This window comes from Diceros bicornis, chromosome 23 (genome assembly GCF_020826845.1).
Source record: "Diceros bicornis minor isolate mBicDic1 chromosome 23, mDicBic1.mat.cur, whole genome shotgun sequence".
Taxonomy (NCBI): Eukaryota; Metazoa; Chordata; class Mammalia; order Perissodactyla; family Rhinocerotidae; genus Diceros; species Diceros bicornis.
Genome location: NC_080762.1, coordinates 25,585,481 through 25,606,351, shown reverse-complemented (window position 1 = coordinate 25,606,351; position 20,871 = coordinate 25,585,481). Strand labels below are relative to the sequence as shown.

Below are 20,871 nucleotides of genomic sequence, written 5' to 3'. Positions count from 1 at the left end.
ACTGCCCCTGGACTTCTGCTTTGTGCCAAAATATGTCTTGGGATGCAGTCTCAGGACTGGCCTCTGAGTTGCCTCATTGGTCCTAGAGTCACAGGTTCCAACAAGGGGGCTCCTGGTGCTAGTGCCGGGTGTTCCCAGCTGCGCCCACCCCTTCCTATTTGATGAATTCTGAGACAGGAATTTTCTTTCCCTGGTAAATATTTGGAGTTAGGAACAAACTTACATTTAGTTTTTCCTGAGAACTCATTTTATAATAGTGCCCTCTGAACTCTGCTGCAAATTCCAAGGACTCAGTTACAGAGCAATCAACTAATTCATAGGATTCTGCCAGGCTGACAGGGCAGAACTGTCTGAATTCACCCAGGCGAGAAATCAGTTCTTGAGGTGTGATGCACAGCTTGTCAATGCAGGCAGCTTTTCCTATGATTAGCAGATGAACTCTTATTATATATATTTTTTTCCATAGGAAACACAATAATTTTTTTAAATTAAAATAATTTCAATTACACCAGCACTATATAAATGCATACACATTGTAAAATTCCAAACACAATAGAGTAAAAAGTAAAAGTTTCTCTTCACACCTGTTTTCTCAACTCAACACCCCTCCTGAGAGGTAATCATTGTTGCATTTGTATCCTTTTCAGACGTTTTCTATACATTTGCATATACACATGTATATTGTTTTGCATATAGGATGCGTATGCCACTATACTGTAAACATTAATCTGCAACTTGCTTTTATCAGTTAGTTATGGTCTTTGACATCTTTCCGTGTCAGTTTATATGATTTAACTAACTCTTTTTAATTGATGCATAGTATTACACTGTATAAATATACATATAGTTTACTTAACCATTTATCTGTTGATGAATGTTTTGGTTGTTTTTAACTCTTAGCTATTATAAACCATATATATACACACACACACACATATATATGTATATGTATATGTATATATACATACCCACTCACACACACACATATAAATTTGCTACATATTTTAAAATTTTCTATGGGCTAGATTTCTATAAGTGAAAATAGTTTGTTGACATGATGTTACTGATACAAACCTCCCCCTGTGCCCAGATAGCACCAAAGAGAAGGGAAGAAACATTTATCCAAAAGTGACTAGTTTTACCCTAGAGAGTCCATTTTAAAAAGAAAGAGCCCAAGATCCTTCAGTGGACAAGTTTAAGAGTTCCCCCCCCAAAAACCCACTGGAATGCGGACTCCAAAGCAATAAAAGATGATATAGAAAATAGAATTATACTTTTTATATATCTTATATATATATAATGAGTAAATTTTGATCCCAATGTATTTTGTTAATGGTCTCATTCACCAGTGAAAAGTTTTACCTTTTGTTTTATTATTATGCCTAGGAACGTCTTAAATTAACTATAAAATCATGAAGCATAAATCATAGTTTGGTTCTCTTATGTGACAGGGTAAACATATAAAATTTATCCTTAGGATTGGGGTGATGTGTCTATAAGCCAAAGAATGCAGAGGATTGCTGGCAACACTGGAAGCCAAGTAAAAAGCATGAAACAGATTCTCTCCTAGAGCCTTCAGAGAGAGTAGGGCCCTGCCAACACCTTGGTTTTGAGCTTCTAGCCTCCAGAATTGTGAGAGAACAAATATCTGTTGTTTAAGCCACCTGCTTTGTGGTACTTGGTTACAGCAGCCTCGGGAAGCTAAATAGTTACAAAAAACTGTGATTTCTGTCTTGTTGGCACTCTTTCTTGCCCTTTTCAACTTGTTCAGTTGATAAAGCAAGCTGCCATTTTGGAAAGGTCCACATGGCAAGGAACTGAAAGTGGCCTCTGGCCAACAGCCAGAAAGGAACTGAGGCTCTCAGTCCAACAACCCTTAAGGAATAAAATCTTGTCAACCCCACATAAGTGAGTGTGGTAGTGGATACTTTCCCAGTTGGGCCTTCAGATGAGACCATAATCCTGGCCAACACCTTGATTGTAACCTTGTGAGAGACCCTGAAGTAGAGGACTCAGTTAAACTGTGCCTGGATTCCTGACCCATAGAAACCGGGTGTGTGTGTGTGTTGTTTTAAGCTGCTAAGTTTTGGAATAATTTGTTATGCAGCAATAGATAAACTAATACACTATTCCATCTGTTGTTTATGACACAGATGAAAAGGCTAAGGAGCCCTAATATTCCTTTCCTACAAATAATATTACACTACTATAATATTGCAGAGGTAAAATATTATTATTCTAGAGTATTATAATGTACAGCACTATGATATAATAACATACAGTGTTATTAAAGTATATAGTAGTATATAGTGCTATAATATTATACCATATGGTACTATAGTATTATAATCCTAGATTGCTCTTTACTTCAGATGTGCTGAACCTCATCAATCCTGACAGGTTTAGTGACAGGGTAATTTAGAATCAGGTTACGTCAAGTCCTAAAAGATACTCATATATCTCTTTTTCTGATTCTTGGAATGTTCTTGATGACATCTGGCAATGTCTACATGTCCCATTCTGCACTGTGGGAGAACAGGAATCTCTTTAATCTTCTAGCCTGACCTTGCTCCACCTCATTAGTAGGAGTAAAACTTGGCCCTCTGACAGGGGAGGATCATTTAAATAGCATATAAAGGAAATGAAGGAAAAAAAAACAAATATGAACAATCAGGTACAGGCTAGACTATCAGGTGGAAGTCGAAGCAGAAGAGCAAGAGGGCAGACTTCAATTAGATTAAACTATTCAAGGCAGAGGTGAGTATACATGGAATAATGTAGTGGATGCTGAGGTGCCTCATCTAGACCCCTCTTCAGGGCTGACGCAACCATCCCCCAGTTTCTGGGAACACTGGCGCTGATGGCTCACAGCAGCACTGGGAATTGCCCCTCTGTCACAGGTTATACCCGCTCCCAGAGTGACCTGTGGTCAATGATAGGCCAATGGAGGGATATAGAGCCTGGCCCTTCTCTCCAACCGGGGAAATTTTGAAGGTCCATCCTATCTCCACTGCTTCCCTCTAGGATCTGCTGAGGCTTCTGTTTCCACCACACTGCAGGTTAGTTTCTCCCTCTGCCCAGTTTTACCATCCTCACTTCCCCACAGGTGTATCTCCTGATTAGGGTTGCCAGATAAAATACCGGATGCCCAGTTAAGTTTGAATTCCAGAAAAACAATGAATAAGTTTTTAGTATAAGTATGTCCCATGCAATATTTGGGATATACTTATCCCAATAAGTCAGGCAATGCTACTCTTGAGAGTACTTCCTGATAAAGCTTCTGCACACAACTTTTCATCTTAAGACTGTTTCCAGGGAACTCAATCTAAGGCAGGGAGGGTGAAATAGGGTAACAGAAAGACAGAGGAGGCACAAGTTTTGCTTTTAAAGTCTGCTGTGGACTATTTTATTAGTGTGATGCTATCCAAAACCTATTGGAAGTAGTTTTCTAAAAACTCAATTCTCTCTTTCCTTGCACTCTTATCTTCATGCTTTGTAACCCTCAGGTGAAAACAAATTCCCAATCTGCAGACAAACACGAACCAGAAATACCGGTTATGCCCAAATAATGAAGCAAATCAAGATTCCATGATGCGATTATCATCAGGACCCTCACTGCATTTTTCCTTGTACAAGATTCTCTTTGTCACTTTGCTCTCTCATACCTCATTACATCTTCTCTGTAGTTTCCAAAGTTAAACAAAGTCATTAAACAGATGTCTGTGAGACTCCTACAGATAAATTTTTTAGAGTTATCACTCTTTTTAGAGATCTCAGCTGTAGATAATTTTGTGTATTTTTGGAAAAAAACATTTTCTTTCATGGATTCCAAATATAGATTAAAAGACATTTTATGCTCAAGTTTAATTTTTTTATAGACTCAACATTTCTATAATACCATAATGAATGTAAATAGTAAACATAACTTTAATTCTAGATTCCTAAACAAAATTTTGCTAAGTGGCACTCCACAGACCATTGCTGTCATACAACTATCATTCTTGAAACTACCTGGACCAAACACTATAAATTCGTCTAGTGAGAGACCATGTACTATTTTTATGTGCTAGGTTCACACAGGCATTCAATAAATGATAGGTTGAGTAGCGGCAGTCATTTATTAGAACAAATATACATGTCCACAATAATTGGATAGTACTATCTATTTAAAATACTGATTATGATTGTGGGAACAAATGTTCAAATTGAATGAATTATGATAACAAGTCAGGCATGTGTAGACTTTAAATTCATATTATTCTATTTTAACAGTTAAATGTTTTCTTACCTGCTTTTATTCTTTCCAGATATATCTGCATATATTTATTCACCATTTGAACTTTCTTAATGACTTCATTCCATACCCACCATTTGCTGTGAAATCCATCAATCACATACCAGTTCTGATGTTGTTCTTGATAATATTTCCTAATCTCATAAATATTTTTGCGGTACTTTGAGTTCTTGACAGCTATAATCTGTATGCTATTGTGCAACGGATAAGGCAAACTAATAGAAGACCAGAGAAGGAATAGAAAAAGCTGTTAAAAAGATACTTTTTTTTTTTTTTCTGGATGATTAAAGTTCATTCCTTTATCGTTGTTTTCTCACATGCATTACCTTTGTTCCTTTTTTTTTTCCAGGAGTAATCTTTTGAAAATCTCCTTGGAAGGCACATCCAACTCAAAAATGACCATGGGAATGATTGTCCTAGCTTCCAAGAGACTCATCTGATATTTTGTTACAGGGTATCCATCAATGACAACACTAACAAGGAGACACGTGAAAATAAAGATTCCATATTTCTTTTCTCTCATACCTTCCTTTCTGTCTAGGAAAACCAGTCTATCTCTTTAGGAGTAGCCCCATGCTTTCCTTATGTAACTTGATTTATCTTCTTTGTACTTTTCCTTCTTTATTTCTATATTTTTAACCACAGTCAGCCCCAGAGCCAGGAGGACGGCAGCATACATACAGACACAACTCCGAATTCATACACTTAGCATCATAGAGCTAGGTTTTGGCAGAATCTGAGAGATAACACACATAGTAACTTGAATATTGTGTTATTCAATTGATGCTATTATTCTAAGCACGAAACAGGGGAAAGAGTATAGGTTTCAGAGGCAGACAGACTTCGATTTGAAACCTGGTTTGAGAGCCTCACTTTTCAGTAAAATAGGGGAAATGATATTTAACCCTTAAAGTTGTCTTAAATATTGTAGATCAGGTATGTAAAGCAGCTAGAACAGGGCCTGGCACAATAAATAGTATCTTAGTAAGAGATTAAGAAAATAAGGGAAAAATTGTGTTCTAGCTTGCTTTTGTAGTCAAGTTCTGTGAGGAGGCTGGGGTGTGGAAGGAGAGATGGGGAGTTGGTCAGAGGAGCCCTCTGATATCTGGGAGAGAATCATTCCCTAGCACCCATCATGTCTTTGAGCAGATATGATGGAGAATTTTAGTCCAACAGTCTGAGATAATGAGAGTGTTACTATCAAACTGAGAGGAGAAATAAAGGCTGTCCACAAATTCTGGGAGGAATGGCCCCAAAGACAAGAAACTCACTCTGGAGTTTCTTGGAGAAAGTCACAGGATGCCCTCCCTCAATGCTCTCCAGCCAAGTCTCAAGGCATTAATTACTTCTAAGTTCCGTGGCAGAGAGGACTGTAAGTTAACGTAGCCAGAGAAGCCTAATAAGGAATGTATGGGGGTGCCATTTTTTTTTTTTTTTTTTAACGGAGAGTAGCTCAATTTCTTTGTTCTGTGAAGGGTGACTTGAGTGGTCCTCAGGATCAGGGAAATTTAGGCTGAATGGGCAGTTACTGTTCTGGTATTAAGTTGAAATAAAACCTTTGCAACTCAACCAAGGCTGCCCTCACTGAGATCCCTTGTATGCAAAGCTGAACGCCGCCAGGTGGAGGTAACTCAATTTGCATAAGTCCCAGGGCCTTCTCTGGGGAAAAAACGTGACACCCCAGAATCTGCTCCCCCATAACTGAAGTTAGGAGAACTGTCCAAGGACTTGATTAAAGACCAGTGGCAAGGAAGGGTAAAGAAGCTCCAAATATAAAACAATCTTGAGTAAATCAGGGGGATTCTAGGTCAGTGACTTCGGCTCAAGAACAGGGCCTTAGGTTTCACCAGCTTTACTACTGGGTGTGACCAGTGGCCGTGCCAGGGAGCAACGGTTGAGCAGAGGAGTGTTAACTGAAGGGACATCTCAAGCACAGGGCTCTCCAGTCCAAATGTGGCATCAGGGAGGGACTGCTACCTGTGCAGAGAGCTGGGCCAGCGAGAGACCATCTCCACTGGACCAGTACCATTTCGGGGCCAGGGCAGAGCCACTCCTTCATCACCCCATGGGGCAGTGAGAAGCTCTGCTGGGCTCTGGAAGTCACGCCGGCCTCCTTTGCGGACTGTGTAAACCTGGAGACTTTTAGACAACTCAGGGGTTGCTGCAGGGAGGGAAGTGGCCTGCGGGCTATTCTGGCATGTGAGTGTTCAAGTCAAGTTTTAGCTTGACAGAAAATTAAAATATGTAACAATATAGGTGCCCAAAGTTTGAGAAGCAGATCACACCCTTTACAAGAGCTTTACACCCTGATTAAGGTAAGTGTTTTAAATTCCAGTGAGTACTTTCTTGAAAGATTTAACTCCCTCCCCACCCTCTGCCCCCACTTACCCTGCAGTATTACATACACTTCCCATCAGAGATATTTCTAAGGCTTGAATAGCCAGTTCATCAGGTGCTGTCATTCCTTTATGAAGATGCCAATTTAACATCAGTGCCAGCTCTGTGTTTGGTTGATTGTTTAATATATAACGCAAAGCTTCTCCTATTGACAAACGCTGTAAGCCATATTCACTTGAAATTTTTTGGGCAACTGAAAAACATTAAAGCTTTAAACTTAATCCATTTCGCAAATTCATCAGTCAACCTTAGCTTCAGATTCTGGTTAACTGACATCAACAGCAAGCTAATCTTCACACTTCTCAAAGAAATTTCGAAAATTAAAATTGCTACATCTTACTGAACGAATACTGTCAAAGGTCAATCATTAGTACTTCACGTGTGTGGCTGATGGATCAGTTAAAGAGCCATCTCTGTGGGTGTTTTTTGTGTGTGTGAGGAAGATCAGCCCTGTGCTAACATCTGCCAATCCTCCTCTTTTTTTTGCTGAGGAAGACTGGCCCTAGGCTAACATCCGTGCCCATTTTCCTCCACTTTACGTGGGACGCCGCCACAGCATGGCTTGCCAAGTGGTGCGTTGGTGCACGCCCGTGATTGGAACTGGCGAACCCTGGGCCGCTGCAGCGGAGCGCGCTCACTTTAACTGCTTGCGCCACCGGGCCAGCCCATCTGTGGGTGTTTTTTTAATAACCAAACCAACATTTAAGTGTTTTCTTCCTTCTACACGAGGCAGTAAAATTTTTGAGAGCTTCACAAGGCATCCTATGTTTACTATTAATATTTGATATTATGTCCAAAATAACAATCTAATGCTTCTGTATTGCTGGATTGTACCATTTCCCTGTCTATCCATTTATGGACTCCAAGCTGCAATCAGGATAGCATACCTTCTACGGTTACGTCTCAGTTAATCCTCTGGGAAATAATTTTAAAAATTATAATGGTATACTTGACATTTTAATAGTAATTTACAGCTTGTGAGGCAATGTTTCTTCTGTGACCTTCTTTGATACTTCAACCATTCCATCAGTTGGGTAGAATGGATATTGAAATTCCAATTTTATAGATGAGAGAACTGAAGCCCACTAAAATGGAATGATTTGTCCAAGGTCACATAGATGTTGCCATTGTTTGAAAGAGTACTCAACTTGGCTTCTGCTTCTCCTAAGTGAGACCATAGGCAATGATTTCCAGTAACTATTAAATGTGGGCGTGCTCTGTCGTGGTCTATGTACCCTGCATCATCCCTGTCTGCAGACGGCAGTGTGTAGGGGACACTGAGAGAGCCCACCCCATCTCACCGGGGATGCAGATTAACTGACCAGGGTTAGGGCCGCCCAAAAGGGATGCCCCTATGAAAGCCTCAGGGCCCTTAATCTCAGCTTTGCCACAAATGCTGGAATCAGACCTATTTTTCTAATGTTCTAAAAATAATAAAGCTTTTACAGTTTGACATCTCGTTAAAATTTTATCTCTATTTCAACGAAAAAATGAGAAATCAGATTGCCTTGTCTACATTTTCACCTTTTGCTCTGGTTGTGGGATCTTATTTTGAATGTTAATGTTCTGCTTTCTTTGGGAAATATCATTATGAACTTTGTGAACATTTAGAATACGACTTTTAAAGGCTGTTTTACCATGTTAAGAAGTTTAAACGGGCGAAACAAAATTTTCGTCTAAAGAGCTGGAACACAAAACTCCCCTTTATTATTCCTGGTGACAAATTAATCTTTGACCTCATCTCTCCCCTTCATTCTCTACTCAGTCAATCATTAATTCCTATTGTTTTCCTTTTAAATATCTCCTGTATCTGCCCTTTCCATTCTATTCTCATTGTGACCAGCCACTGTTCATGTTGTTATTATGCCATCTTGAAATATTACACCAACCTACCGTTGGACTATTTGCTTTAAAAAAAAAAACAAAACCCAAAAACAGAGTCCAAAGTCATACAAAATTCAAACACTATAGGAATACAGTTTACCAAATGCCTTTTTCAGCAATGATTTAAGATCATGGATTTTCACTCTTCAAACTATTAATACAGTATATTTAAAAAATCTTTTAATATAATTTTTATGTTAATATAATCTTAATATACTGTTATTTGACTATATTTATAAGTAATATTAATTTGTAATTTCTTTTCTGTGTTATCTTTGTTATGTCTTGATATCAGGATTATGGTGATTTAAAAATGACTTTATACTCTTTATACCTTTTTGATTGTATGGACCATATTTCTTTTCTTTTCTTTCTTTTTTTTTTTTGTGAGGAAGATCAGCCCTGTGCTAACATCTGCCAATCCTACTCTTTTTTTTTTTGCTGAGGAAGACTGGCCCTGGGCTAACATCTGTGCCCATCTTCCTCCACTTTATATGGGACGCCGCCACAGCATGGCTTGCCAAGTGGTGTGTTGGTGCGTGTCCGGGATCCAAACTGGTGAACCCCGGGCTGCCACAGTGGAGCACGCGCACTTAACTGCTTGTGCCACCGGGCCGGCCCCTGGACCATATTTCTTACTAAAAAAGAAACTGAAAATAAATTGGGAAGCTTACTGTCTTTTCCCTTGCTCTGGAAAAGCTTATAAAAACTGATGGAATAAATGAAAAGCAATAAGGAAAGTTAATTTATTGAGTATATGAGGAAGTCATTTTGGTTTAAAACTGATTTGGCCTGATCTTGTTTTTCCAGAATGTCCTGACATGGCCTGTCAAGCATGCATCGTACATCTGCTTTAAACATTTACAATATCCCAAAGCAAAGAATGCTGCCTTTAAAGATAGAGATGAATGCCTCTCCCCGTATCAGCATTTCTTTAAAGATAAGCATTCCTTCCCAGGAACCAAGATCAGACTGACCTGCCGTATGTAGCAAAACATCTTGTGATTGTAGTAAAAAGAAAAAAAAGTATTCCTGTCATATTTGATATATGTTCCTTGTTCCAAAACAGTATATAATCATGCTGTGCACCTTGCTTCTCCGGAGTGCCTCCTTCCCGGGTGGAGGTGGCTCTCCTGGGCTATAGTCCTCAGAATTGGCTCATATATTAAACTCACTTTGATTTTGATCTATAGATTGATTATTGGTTATTTGTGTCAACAAAACACAGGAAGCATCTCTTGAGTTTTTAATTCTTTGAAAGTTTGATACAATTTTCCTCTGAAACAGTTTGATCCTGGGCTCTTTTGGAATGGGACTACGTTTTTGAATGCCTTCTCTTCAATGGTTATTGGCCTATTTAGGTTTTCTTCTCTTTTTGAGTCAATTTTGATAGCTGGTTTCCTGGAGAAGTGACACTAATTTTCAGGGGATTCTTTTATGCTTAAGGATAACAAAGGCAAACACACCCTTACCTGTAGTTTTCCCAGATTTTGGAGGCCCCACAATGGCAATCCTAATGGGCACAGTAGGCTTAGGTTTGGGTTGGCGGATATATTTGATTGGGTTCTTCATAAATTTTTCTTTAGTTTCCTTACTAGATAAAAAATAAATATACTGACGATGGATTACAGGATAAACTGGATTCTCTGAATTTTCAATTGGCTTGATTGTCTCTCCTTCACTTAGCTGCAATATACACACAATTGAATTCCTAAGTTAGCTTTAATTTCTACAGCATTTCCCCCAAATAAATTTGAAAAAAAAACAATTTTTAAAATAATAAAATCTTTATCATAGAATGAGAAACTAATTATAATTAAAGATTAATATTAAAAAACTGTGTAAAAAGAACAAATTATTTTATATCCACATGCAATTAATGTAATCTTTCTTAAGGTTTATGACAGTTCATGCTTTCAGTTTATGACAATTACAGTAGTGCCCCCTTATCCACGATTTCACTTTCTGTGGTTTCAATTACCTGTGGTCAATAGCAGTCCAAAAATATTACATGGAATATTCCAGAAATAAACAATTCAGAGGTTTATTTTTATTTTTAATTGTTTTTTTTTTTGGTGAGAAAGATTGGCCCTGAGCTAACATCTGTTGCCAATCCTCCTCTTTTTGCTTGAGGAAGATTGGCCCTGGGCTAACATCTGTGCCAATCTTCCTCTATTTTGTATGTGGGATGCCGCCACAGCATGGCTTGATGAGTGGCACGTAGGTCTGCGCCTGGGTGCCGAACCTGTGAACCCTGGGCCGCTGAAGCGGAGCATGTGAACTCAACCACTACGCCACCAGGCCAGGCCCAATTCATGTTTAAATTCTGCACCATTTGAGTAGCATGATGAAATATTTTGCTGTCCTGCTGTGTCCCACCAAGGATGTGAATCATCTCTTTGTCCAGGGTATCCATACTGTATATGCTACCTGCCCATTAGTCACTTAGTAGTCTTAGTAACCAGATTGACTGTTGTGGTACTGCAGTGCTTGTGTTCAGTAACCCTTATTTTACTCAATAATGGCCCCAAAGCACAAGAGTAGTGATGGTGGCAATTTGGATATGCCAAATAGAAGTTATTGCTATTAATCTCCTACTGTGCCTAATTTATACATTAAACTTCATTAGAGGTATGTATGTATAGGAAAGAACATAGTATATATAGGGCTCAGTACTATCTGAGGTTTCAGGCATCCACTGGGGGTCTTGAAACATGTCCCTCATGGATAAGGGGGGACTGCTGTATAGTTCTTCCTCCTTTATAACTTCTTTAGCGTATACTGAATGTTTCTGCCAAGGAGTATAAAGTTGTTTGGGTATATTCATTGGCCAATTTATCCTCACAACCAGGTCCATTCCTAAGGAGGTGTCATGGATGGAAATGTGTCCCCAAAAATTCATAGGTTGAAGCCCCAACCCCCAAAGTGGATTTAGGGCCCTTAAGGAGGTAAAGTTAAATGAGGTCATAATCCAACAGGACTGGTGTCCTTATAAGAAGAGGAGGAGACACGGGGAATGCATGAGCACAGGAAGGGCCATGTGAGGACACAGTGAGAAGCGGTCGTCTGCAAGCCAGGAAGAGAGAAAACTGTCCCTGCTGGCATCTTGATCTCAGACTTCAAGCCTCCAGAACTGTGAGAAAATAAATTTGTGTTGTTTAAGCCACCTGGCCTGTGGTATTCTGTTATGGCAGCCTGAGCTGACTAACACAGGTGGGGTCCTGGGTTATCTTTAGGGGTATATTGGTAGGACAAATTCCACTGGCTTCTCTTCCACATTTTTTTTCTTTTCTTTTTTTTTTTTTTGGTGAGGAAGATTGGCCCTAAGCTAACACCTGTTGCCAATCTTCCTCTTTTTGCTTGAGACAGAGTGGCCCTGAGCTAACATCTGTGCCTATCTTTCTCTATTTTGTATGTGGGTTGCCACTACTACATAGCTTGATGAGTCGGTATAGGTCTGCATCCGGGATCTGAACCTGTGAATCCCATGCCAGTGAAGCAGAATGTGTTGAACTTAACCACTGTGCCACTGGGCTGGCCCCTCTTCCACATTTTTACACAGGTGAAATCCCACTCACATAAACATCAAGAGCAGCCACAAAAGGGAAAAATACACCTAAAAAGCAGCCTAACATGTAGGTATGGGATGGAGTGGGAGGAGTGGTCCCACATCTTTGCATTGGTGATGATGAGAACTGGGAAATTAATTGATGCTAGGTTTGAATATCTGTTTTACAGCATCAGACGGCCAAGCACCAGCCATCCCTGGTTTTGACAAGTAGGTGTGAAACAGTAAGGTAATATTTCTCCTCCCCCAGAGCTGCACCCGGACAGTTGTCACAGGTCAACGGTATTGTCAACATCATCATTCTTGGGCTGGAGTGACGTTCATGGCTGGGAGTAAATGCTAGGGATAAAGAGAAACTTAGGGATGGGGGGCAATGTCTACTCTAGGTCTTATAATTGGTAATAAAAGAAAAGCTGCAAGTTTAATGATTCCATTTCAAATTCCCAAGTTAAGTGTGAATTTCTTCAGTAGTTTCTGCTGTTGCCCAAAATATCCAGCACGTATCCTTTCTCTTCCGTGGGTCGGAATATCCATGGTGCTATCAAATCAGAAATATCAAACTGTCAGGCACCCAGAAAGATTCCCAACAGCTCTGAAAAATGATTATTTATTTGCTTAAATCCTTCCTAAGACTATGCACTTATTTCTCGACAAGGCATTTTTGTGCAATCCTAATTATCTTTGGACATGGGCCCTTTTTTCTCCCTAAACATGGTTTGACTTTGCCTGCTTCTTCCCTTCCCTTGCCCATCTCAGAGACGTTAGGGCAAGACTATATTGCAAAGGTTTTCCAGGTGATTCTAATACGTGCTTAACTCCAATTCTCTACGGAGGGAACTGTCATAGTGTTTCTATATTTCAGCATGATATTTGTAAAGCTTCCTCTTGACATCCTTATGGTTAAGATAAAGAAGATCGCACAATTAAATAGAATTGAAACTGATTGTATCAATATCAACCAAGAAGAGGGTTTCAAGTAACACGCACATGGCTCCATTTTGGATCCTGTCCTCCAAAATACTTTTTATCATTGACCGGTAATAGTACTACATGTTAAGAACAACAATAACTTACATTGATTGAGCACTTACAAAAACCAAGCACTGTTGCAAGCACTTAACAATAATTAACTCATTTAATCACTGCAATAATATTGTAAGGTAGGGTCTATTCTTATTCCCATTGTGCAAACGGGAATGGCTCAGAAAGGGTAAGTAATTTGTCTAAGGTCGCTCAGCCAGTAAGTGGTGGTTTTGAACTCAGTCTGGCTCTGGAGGCCATGGTTTTCTCCACTGTGCTATATCATTGATGGAAATAAGACGGTACACTGGTCGAGTGAGCAGGTCATTATTACATGACATTCTTTTATTGTCTTTAGAGCACTTAATACTATGTGACAGGAACCTATGTGTTTGTTTACCTATTTATTGCCTATCCCTCTTCCCCAACCCAACTAGAATATAAGGTCCAGACAAAAGGAACTTTGTCTGTTTTGTTCACTCCTATATTCCCATGGACTAGAACAGTGGCTGGCATGTTCTTGGTTAAGATTTGTTGAAAACCATCCATGTTTGAAGTTACTGAATTCCAATAAGATTAAATCTGTTTGTCCACACTGCATAAAAATACAGTACTTAGAAATATGTGTGTTATGAACATTAATGGCACATTTCGTATGGTGTCTCACACTTTCCAGAGGACTTTATACTCTTACATTGGATCACCATGGCCTGGTGGCATTATTCTTCCATCTTAAAGGTGAAGAAACAGAATCAAAGAGTTTAAGTGACTTGTCTAAAATTAGATACCAAATGAGCCCCAGAGCTCAGCTCTCTAGATGTCTAGTTTGAAAGCATTTCCACTATCATCTTCTTCTCCTACAAAGTTAAAACCAAGTTGGAATTGGGTTACTGCTACAGAAACAGATGAAAGAAATTAAACCCTTCAACTATTTTTCCCACTTCAGAAAGGCAAAAAACGCCATATATACTTATAGCTAGCTATGAATATTGTACAAATGTTTACAATTTTTGAAATTATCCACTCTCTTCTTCTTAGATATACTTCAAAAAAAAATAAAAAAGAAAGAAAGAAAAGAAAGAACAGAGCTTTCAGATGCATTTGCTGACATTACCTTTACGGGGTCCCAGTAGCCGAACGTGCTTATGTGCTTGTAAGTAAGGTTGAGCATCTTCTGGGCAAGGCTTGATCCTATTGGATAACATTTCTCAAAAATGCTTGCTCGATTCTCCACCAGTGGTTTCAGTTTCATGTTCAACATATATTGTACAATGTGGATTTTCCGAGCTCCATTAATGAGAATTACCGGTATCAAAAACTTCTCAAATTCATCCTGATGAGAAAAATCATAATAGCAAATATCTTTAGTGGGAAGAAGGCTGGTAGTCTTCAGTCACAGCACATAGACATTGCTGGTGACTGACTACTTCAGTCTAGAGAACAAATATTTTCCATCTTCCAAGTGGCTGCGTGTTGGTAGCTAAAACCTTTGATCCTATGTGGCTTCCAAGTTGCCCTTGGTTTATCAACTTGTTTTCATAATTGTAAATGGTGCTGACTAAAGGGAATATAGCCCTAACATATGCATGTCTTTTGAAAAGTTAAAAAGAAACCAAGGCATAAACCAAATTGCTTTTGTTTCATTCTCAAATGTTACTTTTTGAATTATGAAAGATGAAGGAAAAGTAATAACCTGTATTGCCTGTAAATTAGTCACATCTGCTTCAAATTTTTCTCCCAGTTCACCTTTCAGCCGTTCAAGTGCATCAGTTTCCTGTTCTTCATCTTCCTCACTCATCACTTCCTCGTCTTTTGGAAACTCATCTTCGAGGATGTTGTCAATATCATCTTCCTCTTCTTCAGCCTCTTCCTCACTAAATTCTTCATCTTCTCTACCGATCTAAGGAAGAAAATACTCCTTTTTACTATACATATAAAATATGTAACAAATGACACTGCTAACTAATCATCCGGAGTATTTCGTAATAACTGGATATTGGTTGGTATGGCATCGCAACATTTATCTAGTAACGTAGTAAAATTTTAAATATTTGGCATCCAGATATTTAATACCTTAAGGACTCTGACACTACAGTGATTCCATAAATAAATACATAGACAAGATATTAAATGCTATTTATGTCTCTGGTGTCAGAACGTTACATGTTTTTGATGGTCTTCAGTAACAATATTTAATGTAACCCAAAGAGTATAAAGCACTCACTAGCTGTGTTAGCTTGGGCAAGATCAGTTTCCTCATCTGTAAAATAGAAATAATAAAAGTACCTACCTCACAAGGTTGTTGGGAGCATTAAACATGTTACACGCAAAGCCCTTAGAAAAGTGTCTGGCACATGGTGAGCATGCAAATGACAGCTATTATTGCTATTATTATGCCATTACAGCTATTATTGTCACTTTGTATAAGGCACTGTACTAATAGGATGCCCTTAAGGAGGTTACAGCCTATCTGAGGAAACAAGAATATACACAAATGATTATTAAAGACCATGACAGGATATTGACACTAAGTGGAGTTGTATAGACTTTAATATTTATCCTCCTGCACCGCCTCCACACTCCTCTCCCTGAAGTATTCCATGTCTCAATTGGAGCACTGCCTTCCAGTTGGAAACCTGGATGTATCCTGACTCCTCGCTCTCCATTATTGCACAGCCAGTTTCCAAGGACTATAATGTTAAATAACGCTTTAAACTCCCTCCTTTCCACTCCACTTCACTGTTTGCCCTCCTATTATCTCTTGCCTGCAATCTTCTGATTAGCTTGCTAGTTCCTAATCTTTCTAACTAATTAGACCCTGGTTCCTTTAAAAGGTGCCTGGAGCTGGGATTCGGCCTTGCAGGTACAGAGAGGATGATGAGAGATAAGGGTCCATTCCTGCTCTGTGTCCAGGCTTCTCTCTCTCCAAAAGGAACTTGGCTATAGGACAGTGTTTCTCAATTCTGGTTCTTTTTCATTTGAATTTTGAAACCATTTGGTCCTTTTACTACTTTTGCCTTTTCCTTATATTTTGACAATTTCTTAACCTGAGATTTGATTTTCGAAGGATCATTGGCAGTAATGTGGGATGATTCCACATGACAAGCTGGGGACATCTTAGTTCCAGAGGAACGTGTGCTCACCTCTCTGGCTCTACTTAATAGCTCTTCCAACTTGTTTGTTTGTTAATTAAAAAAATTAAACTATATAAATTTAAAAGGAAATTCACTTTTGCTGTAAAGACCAAATTATATGGCACTATATAAGGTAAAAAAAAGTCTCCCTTCACATTCCCATCTCTATTTCCACCCTCCTACCTAGAAATAATTTTGGTTAACAAATTGGTTAGGATCCTTTCAAATGTTTATACACACACACATAAAATTATATTTTATTTTAAACATCAATGAGATCGTTCCATTTTCTACAACTTGCTTTAAAAAAAATAATTAAGCAATATGCTTAAATTTCTTTCCATCCCAGAACATACATCTCATCATTTTTATTTAGTCATTCTTGCATTTTAAAGATATGTGGTTTTTTGTTGTTGTTGTCGTTGTTCTATAGAAATCAGTTTAGGAAGTAACAAAATAAACAGTAAAAGGTTGCTACTGTTAAAATAAAAAATAAATGGAGACCAGCCTTGAAAATTCCCTGAGCAGACAAAACCAGCCTAGTCATATAAACAAAGCTTAATTTAGCTTATTTTGCAAAACTAAGCTGACCTGGGTCACTTCTTGCTTATGCCTCTGGAAAACAGAAGCAAAACTTAAACTATTTCCCAGAATTGATATGAGGTAACCACTGACCAATTCCCTACCATTTAAGAAAATTCTAATATCATAACTGATCACCATGAAGAATAAGCAGTCACTGTTGTCTCACTGCATAAGCTGCCTTATAACAATGTACCCCTGAGCCTCCTTCCATGTTTTGTTTGAGTGCTCCCGGTTTGCAAACTGTCTTTTTGGTGTGTGCGCAATAAACTCTTACTAATTACTCCTTTGATGACTCATTGGTTTCACTTATGTTATTTCTGAACTGTGGACACCACTTTTGACCCTTGCGATATTTGGTTTCTCTTTCCTGCGAATGATAATGAGGAATCTAGCTCACTTACATACTCCTCTGTCCTTTCTCTTCTGCCTATTCCCCGGTTGTAGTCATATTTTTAATTCTTAATTCTGCACTGGGTGCCTATAACTTTAAATACTCTCTCCAAATCTCCACTGAGTTGTCATTTTTAGATGTATGTTTTGATTCCCCACAACTCAAGAGGATGTCCTTACTCTTCCTGCCACTTTTCCCTTTTCAGTTTCTAATATTTTGTCTCCAATATTATTTACATTTCTTTTTTGTCACTGTGGTTAAGTATTTAGTGTTTCATGTAGAAATTGATTCTAAAAATTGAAAGCAAACAAACAGGATTTGATTAATTCTGAAAGTGGAAATCCAATAAACAGCACCTGCTGTATTTAATTATGTAACCCTCATTCACCACAGCTACAGATAATGACAGAGGAGATGCAACTCTTTATCAAGAAACATATACATTTCCAAGGAGAATGTTTCAAGTATCAAGGTCAAACATTGTTTTTTCTTATTATTCCAAATCATGCCACATTTTAATTTGCCCCATATTTGAATTATGCTTTTCTTGTCCCTTCCTTACCTACATATTTCTGTTTTTTTTTTTTTTTCTGGTCTTGTTTTATAGGCACAAGAAGATTATTTATCATATCAATTGGCTACTTTTTTCAAGAAGAATATATGAAAGGCTAATTTTCAAAGACCTTAAATATCTTAAAATGTTTCCACTCCTCCTCACACATTATAAATAGTTTGGCTAAGTATAGAATTCTAGGTTGAAAATCTTTTCATTCAGAATTTTGAAGCATTGTCTTTGTCTTCTATCATCCAGTATTGTTGGTGAGAAGTCTGATGCAAATCTTATCCACATTCCTTTGTAGATATCTTTTTCTCATGTTAGAAACAGTTCAGATCTTCTCTTTATACTTAGCAAACTCAAATTTCATAAGGATGTCTCTTTTAATTTGTTCTGCTTGGCATTCAATGTGCCCTTTCAATTTGAAGACTTCCTGCTCTCTTCAATACTGGGAACTCCTCTTTTGATATTTCTTCAATTATTTCCTCCTCTATTTCCTCTCTTTTCACTTTTTTGGACTGGACATTGGAAATTCACCCTTCTGAATTGACCCCATATATCTCCAGTTTTTTATTTCATATTTTCTATCTCTAGCATTTTTGTTCTAGATTTGAGAAACTTCTTTGGATTTTGCTTCTAATCTTTCTATTCAACTTTTAGTTAATTTAAATTATATATTTTAGTTTTCATGAACTCTTTTTTGCTCTCTGGATTTTTATAGCATCTTATTTTTTTATGGATACTAGTTCTTGAATTTCCTGAGGGAAATTAGAATTTTAAAAAATATTTGATAATGTTTCCTGTATTGTCTATTTGTTTTAGAGTCAATTGTTCTGTTTGCTCATCTTGGTTCTTCTTCATCATGATAATTTTCCTCAAGTATATGGTAATCCTTAGCTGTCCATTCATTGTTATGAATGAAGAACTAAGTTGGTTAATTTAGAGCAACTGCAAGCTCTGGGTATGTGAGCAGGGCAGATGGTATCATGCCTCCACTTAATGTGAGGATGAAAAGAGGTAGGCAGGCTGGATCTTGCCCCAAGTGATGAAGGGCACCAACCAACATTCTATGGCACCCAGCATCTTCTAGACAGATTATTTAATTACTTTAGAAATTACCTTTTTTCTTCATGTAGGCAAATGTCACTGTTACATGAGGAGCTGGTGGGAAAAACTTTAAATAATTTTTCTGCAGTTAACCATACTGGACTTTCTAGATAATCAAATTATATGCAAATAATGAGTTCTGTTCTTACTTTTCAACATGTATGCTATTTCTTTTTCTTATCATATTGTTTTGGCTAGTTCTTTCAGTACAATGTTGAATTTTCTAAAGGTTAATATCCTAAAAATTTTCACAGCAGACCATCTGAGAGACTCACAGGTTAATTCTTCCTAGGGAAAAAAGGTTTTATTTTTCTGGCAATTTGATCTTCTGGAACAGTGCTTCCCCCCCCCCCCGACATCTTGCATCTTTTAGTCCTTATATTAGAAGATGTATATTCTAAAATTCATGATCTCAGAGATCTGCCTCCAGTATGAAGGAATAAGTTCATTTAGCCTCTAGCAGATAATGACCATGAACCATGGACAAAACACACATACACACACACACACATTTTCTCTCTCTCACTTGCTCATTTGAGGGCCTCTGGAGAGTAAACAAAGGCAGATTTTGGATAGTAGTCAAAATTTGGAGGAAGCAACTGGCTTAGGGTGAGTTTTCTGATTTTGTGCATTTGCTCAGAGGGCAACCTCCATTAGAGTGGTGGTGGCACAGGGTGACTAAAACTGTGATAGAAAGCTCACCATCTTTCCAAGTGGAGCAATGAGGGGAAGGACCCACAACCAGGGCACTGGAGAGTGAGGATAAACTCCAGAATTGAAAGAGCCAGCAAAGAGAAAACCAAATTCAGTTTGTAAAGATTGTCCAAGTCTCTGGATAATCTCTGAACTATACACATATGGGCTGTTTGAGAACAGTATAAACTGAACTGCCACCCATTGCAGGCATGGCAAAGTTTGCAAGTTTAGTCTTACCAACTTAATTGCCTACTAAAACAAAAACATCAGCCCTCTTTAGAGGTATATAGCAGAATCTAGAATCCTCACAACATAACATTCACAATTCTAGGATATAATCCAAAATTACTCCATATATGAAGGAACATGAGAAGTGACCCATTCTTATAAGGAAAGATAATCATCAAGTACCCAGTCCAGGTGTTAGAGTTACCAAACAAGAACTTTAAAGCAATTATTATCACTGTGATCAATGAGGAAAATGAAAATACACTTATAATAAACGAAAAGATAGGAAATCTCAGGAGGGAAGTAAAAAATACAAAACAAACCAAATGAAAATTTTAGAACTAAAAAAACACAATATCTGAAGTTAAAAAATATACTGAATGGTCTTATTAGTAGAATGAAGATGACAGAGGGAAGACTCAGAGAATTTGAAGTTAGATCAATAGAAATTATCCAACTTAAAGAAGACAGAGAAAAAGACTGAATAAATTAACAGCTCCAGGGACATGTAGAACAACAGTGAAAGATCTAACCTATATGCAATTGATTTTCAAAAGAAGACAGAGAGCAAATGGGGGAGAAAAAAACATTTGAAGAAACAATGTTCAAAGTTTTCCCAAATCTAGTGAAAGCCATAAATTTACAGATTAAAGGAGCTTAGTGAACCCCAAACTATACAAATATGAAGAAAATGACATGTAGACATATCATAATCAAACTATTGAAAAGCAAAGATACAGAGAAAGTCTTGAAAGCAGCCAGAGAAAAACAATACAAGAACATAATTCAGATGACCACATTCTTCTCATCCCTCTGGTGTCCATTATACCAGAGGAATGAATGAAGACCATCAGAAACGGTAAATATCTAGATACATGCAAAAGAGGATTTATTTTCCTCTTTATTTAAAATATATATGACTATTTGAAACAAAAACAGTAACTTTTTCTTATTGAAAAATATATTATTTATAATGTATTTGGTTGTTAAACACAACACCTAGAGCATAAA

The 20,871-nt window shown here is 37.9% G+C and overlaps 1 protein-coding gene across 1 annotated transcript in view; it reads right to left on the bottom strand.

Moving 5' to 3' along the window:
• AK9 (adenylate kinase 9) overlaps positions 1–20,871 on the bottom strand; it is a 115,337-nt gene that overhangs the window by 5,758 nt on the left and 88,708 nt on the right. The window contains exons 29-35 of the mRNA XM_058566478.1: positions 14,857–15,063; positions 14,278–14,496; positions 10,048–10,261; positions 6,683–6,884; positions 4,621–4,767; positions 4,289–4,509; positions 224–420 (exon numbers count right to left, since the gene is read on the bottom strand). Coding sequence (XP_058422461.1) covers positions 224–420; positions 4,289–4,509; positions 4,621–4,767; positions 6,683–6,884; positions 10,048–10,261; positions 14,278–14,496; positions 14,857–15,063 — 1,407 coding nt within the window. The remainder of the gene's footprint in view (positions 1–223; positions 421–4,288; positions 4,510–4,620; positions 4,768–6,682; positions 6,885–10,047; positions 10,262–14,277; positions 14,497–14,856; positions 15,064–20,871) is intronic.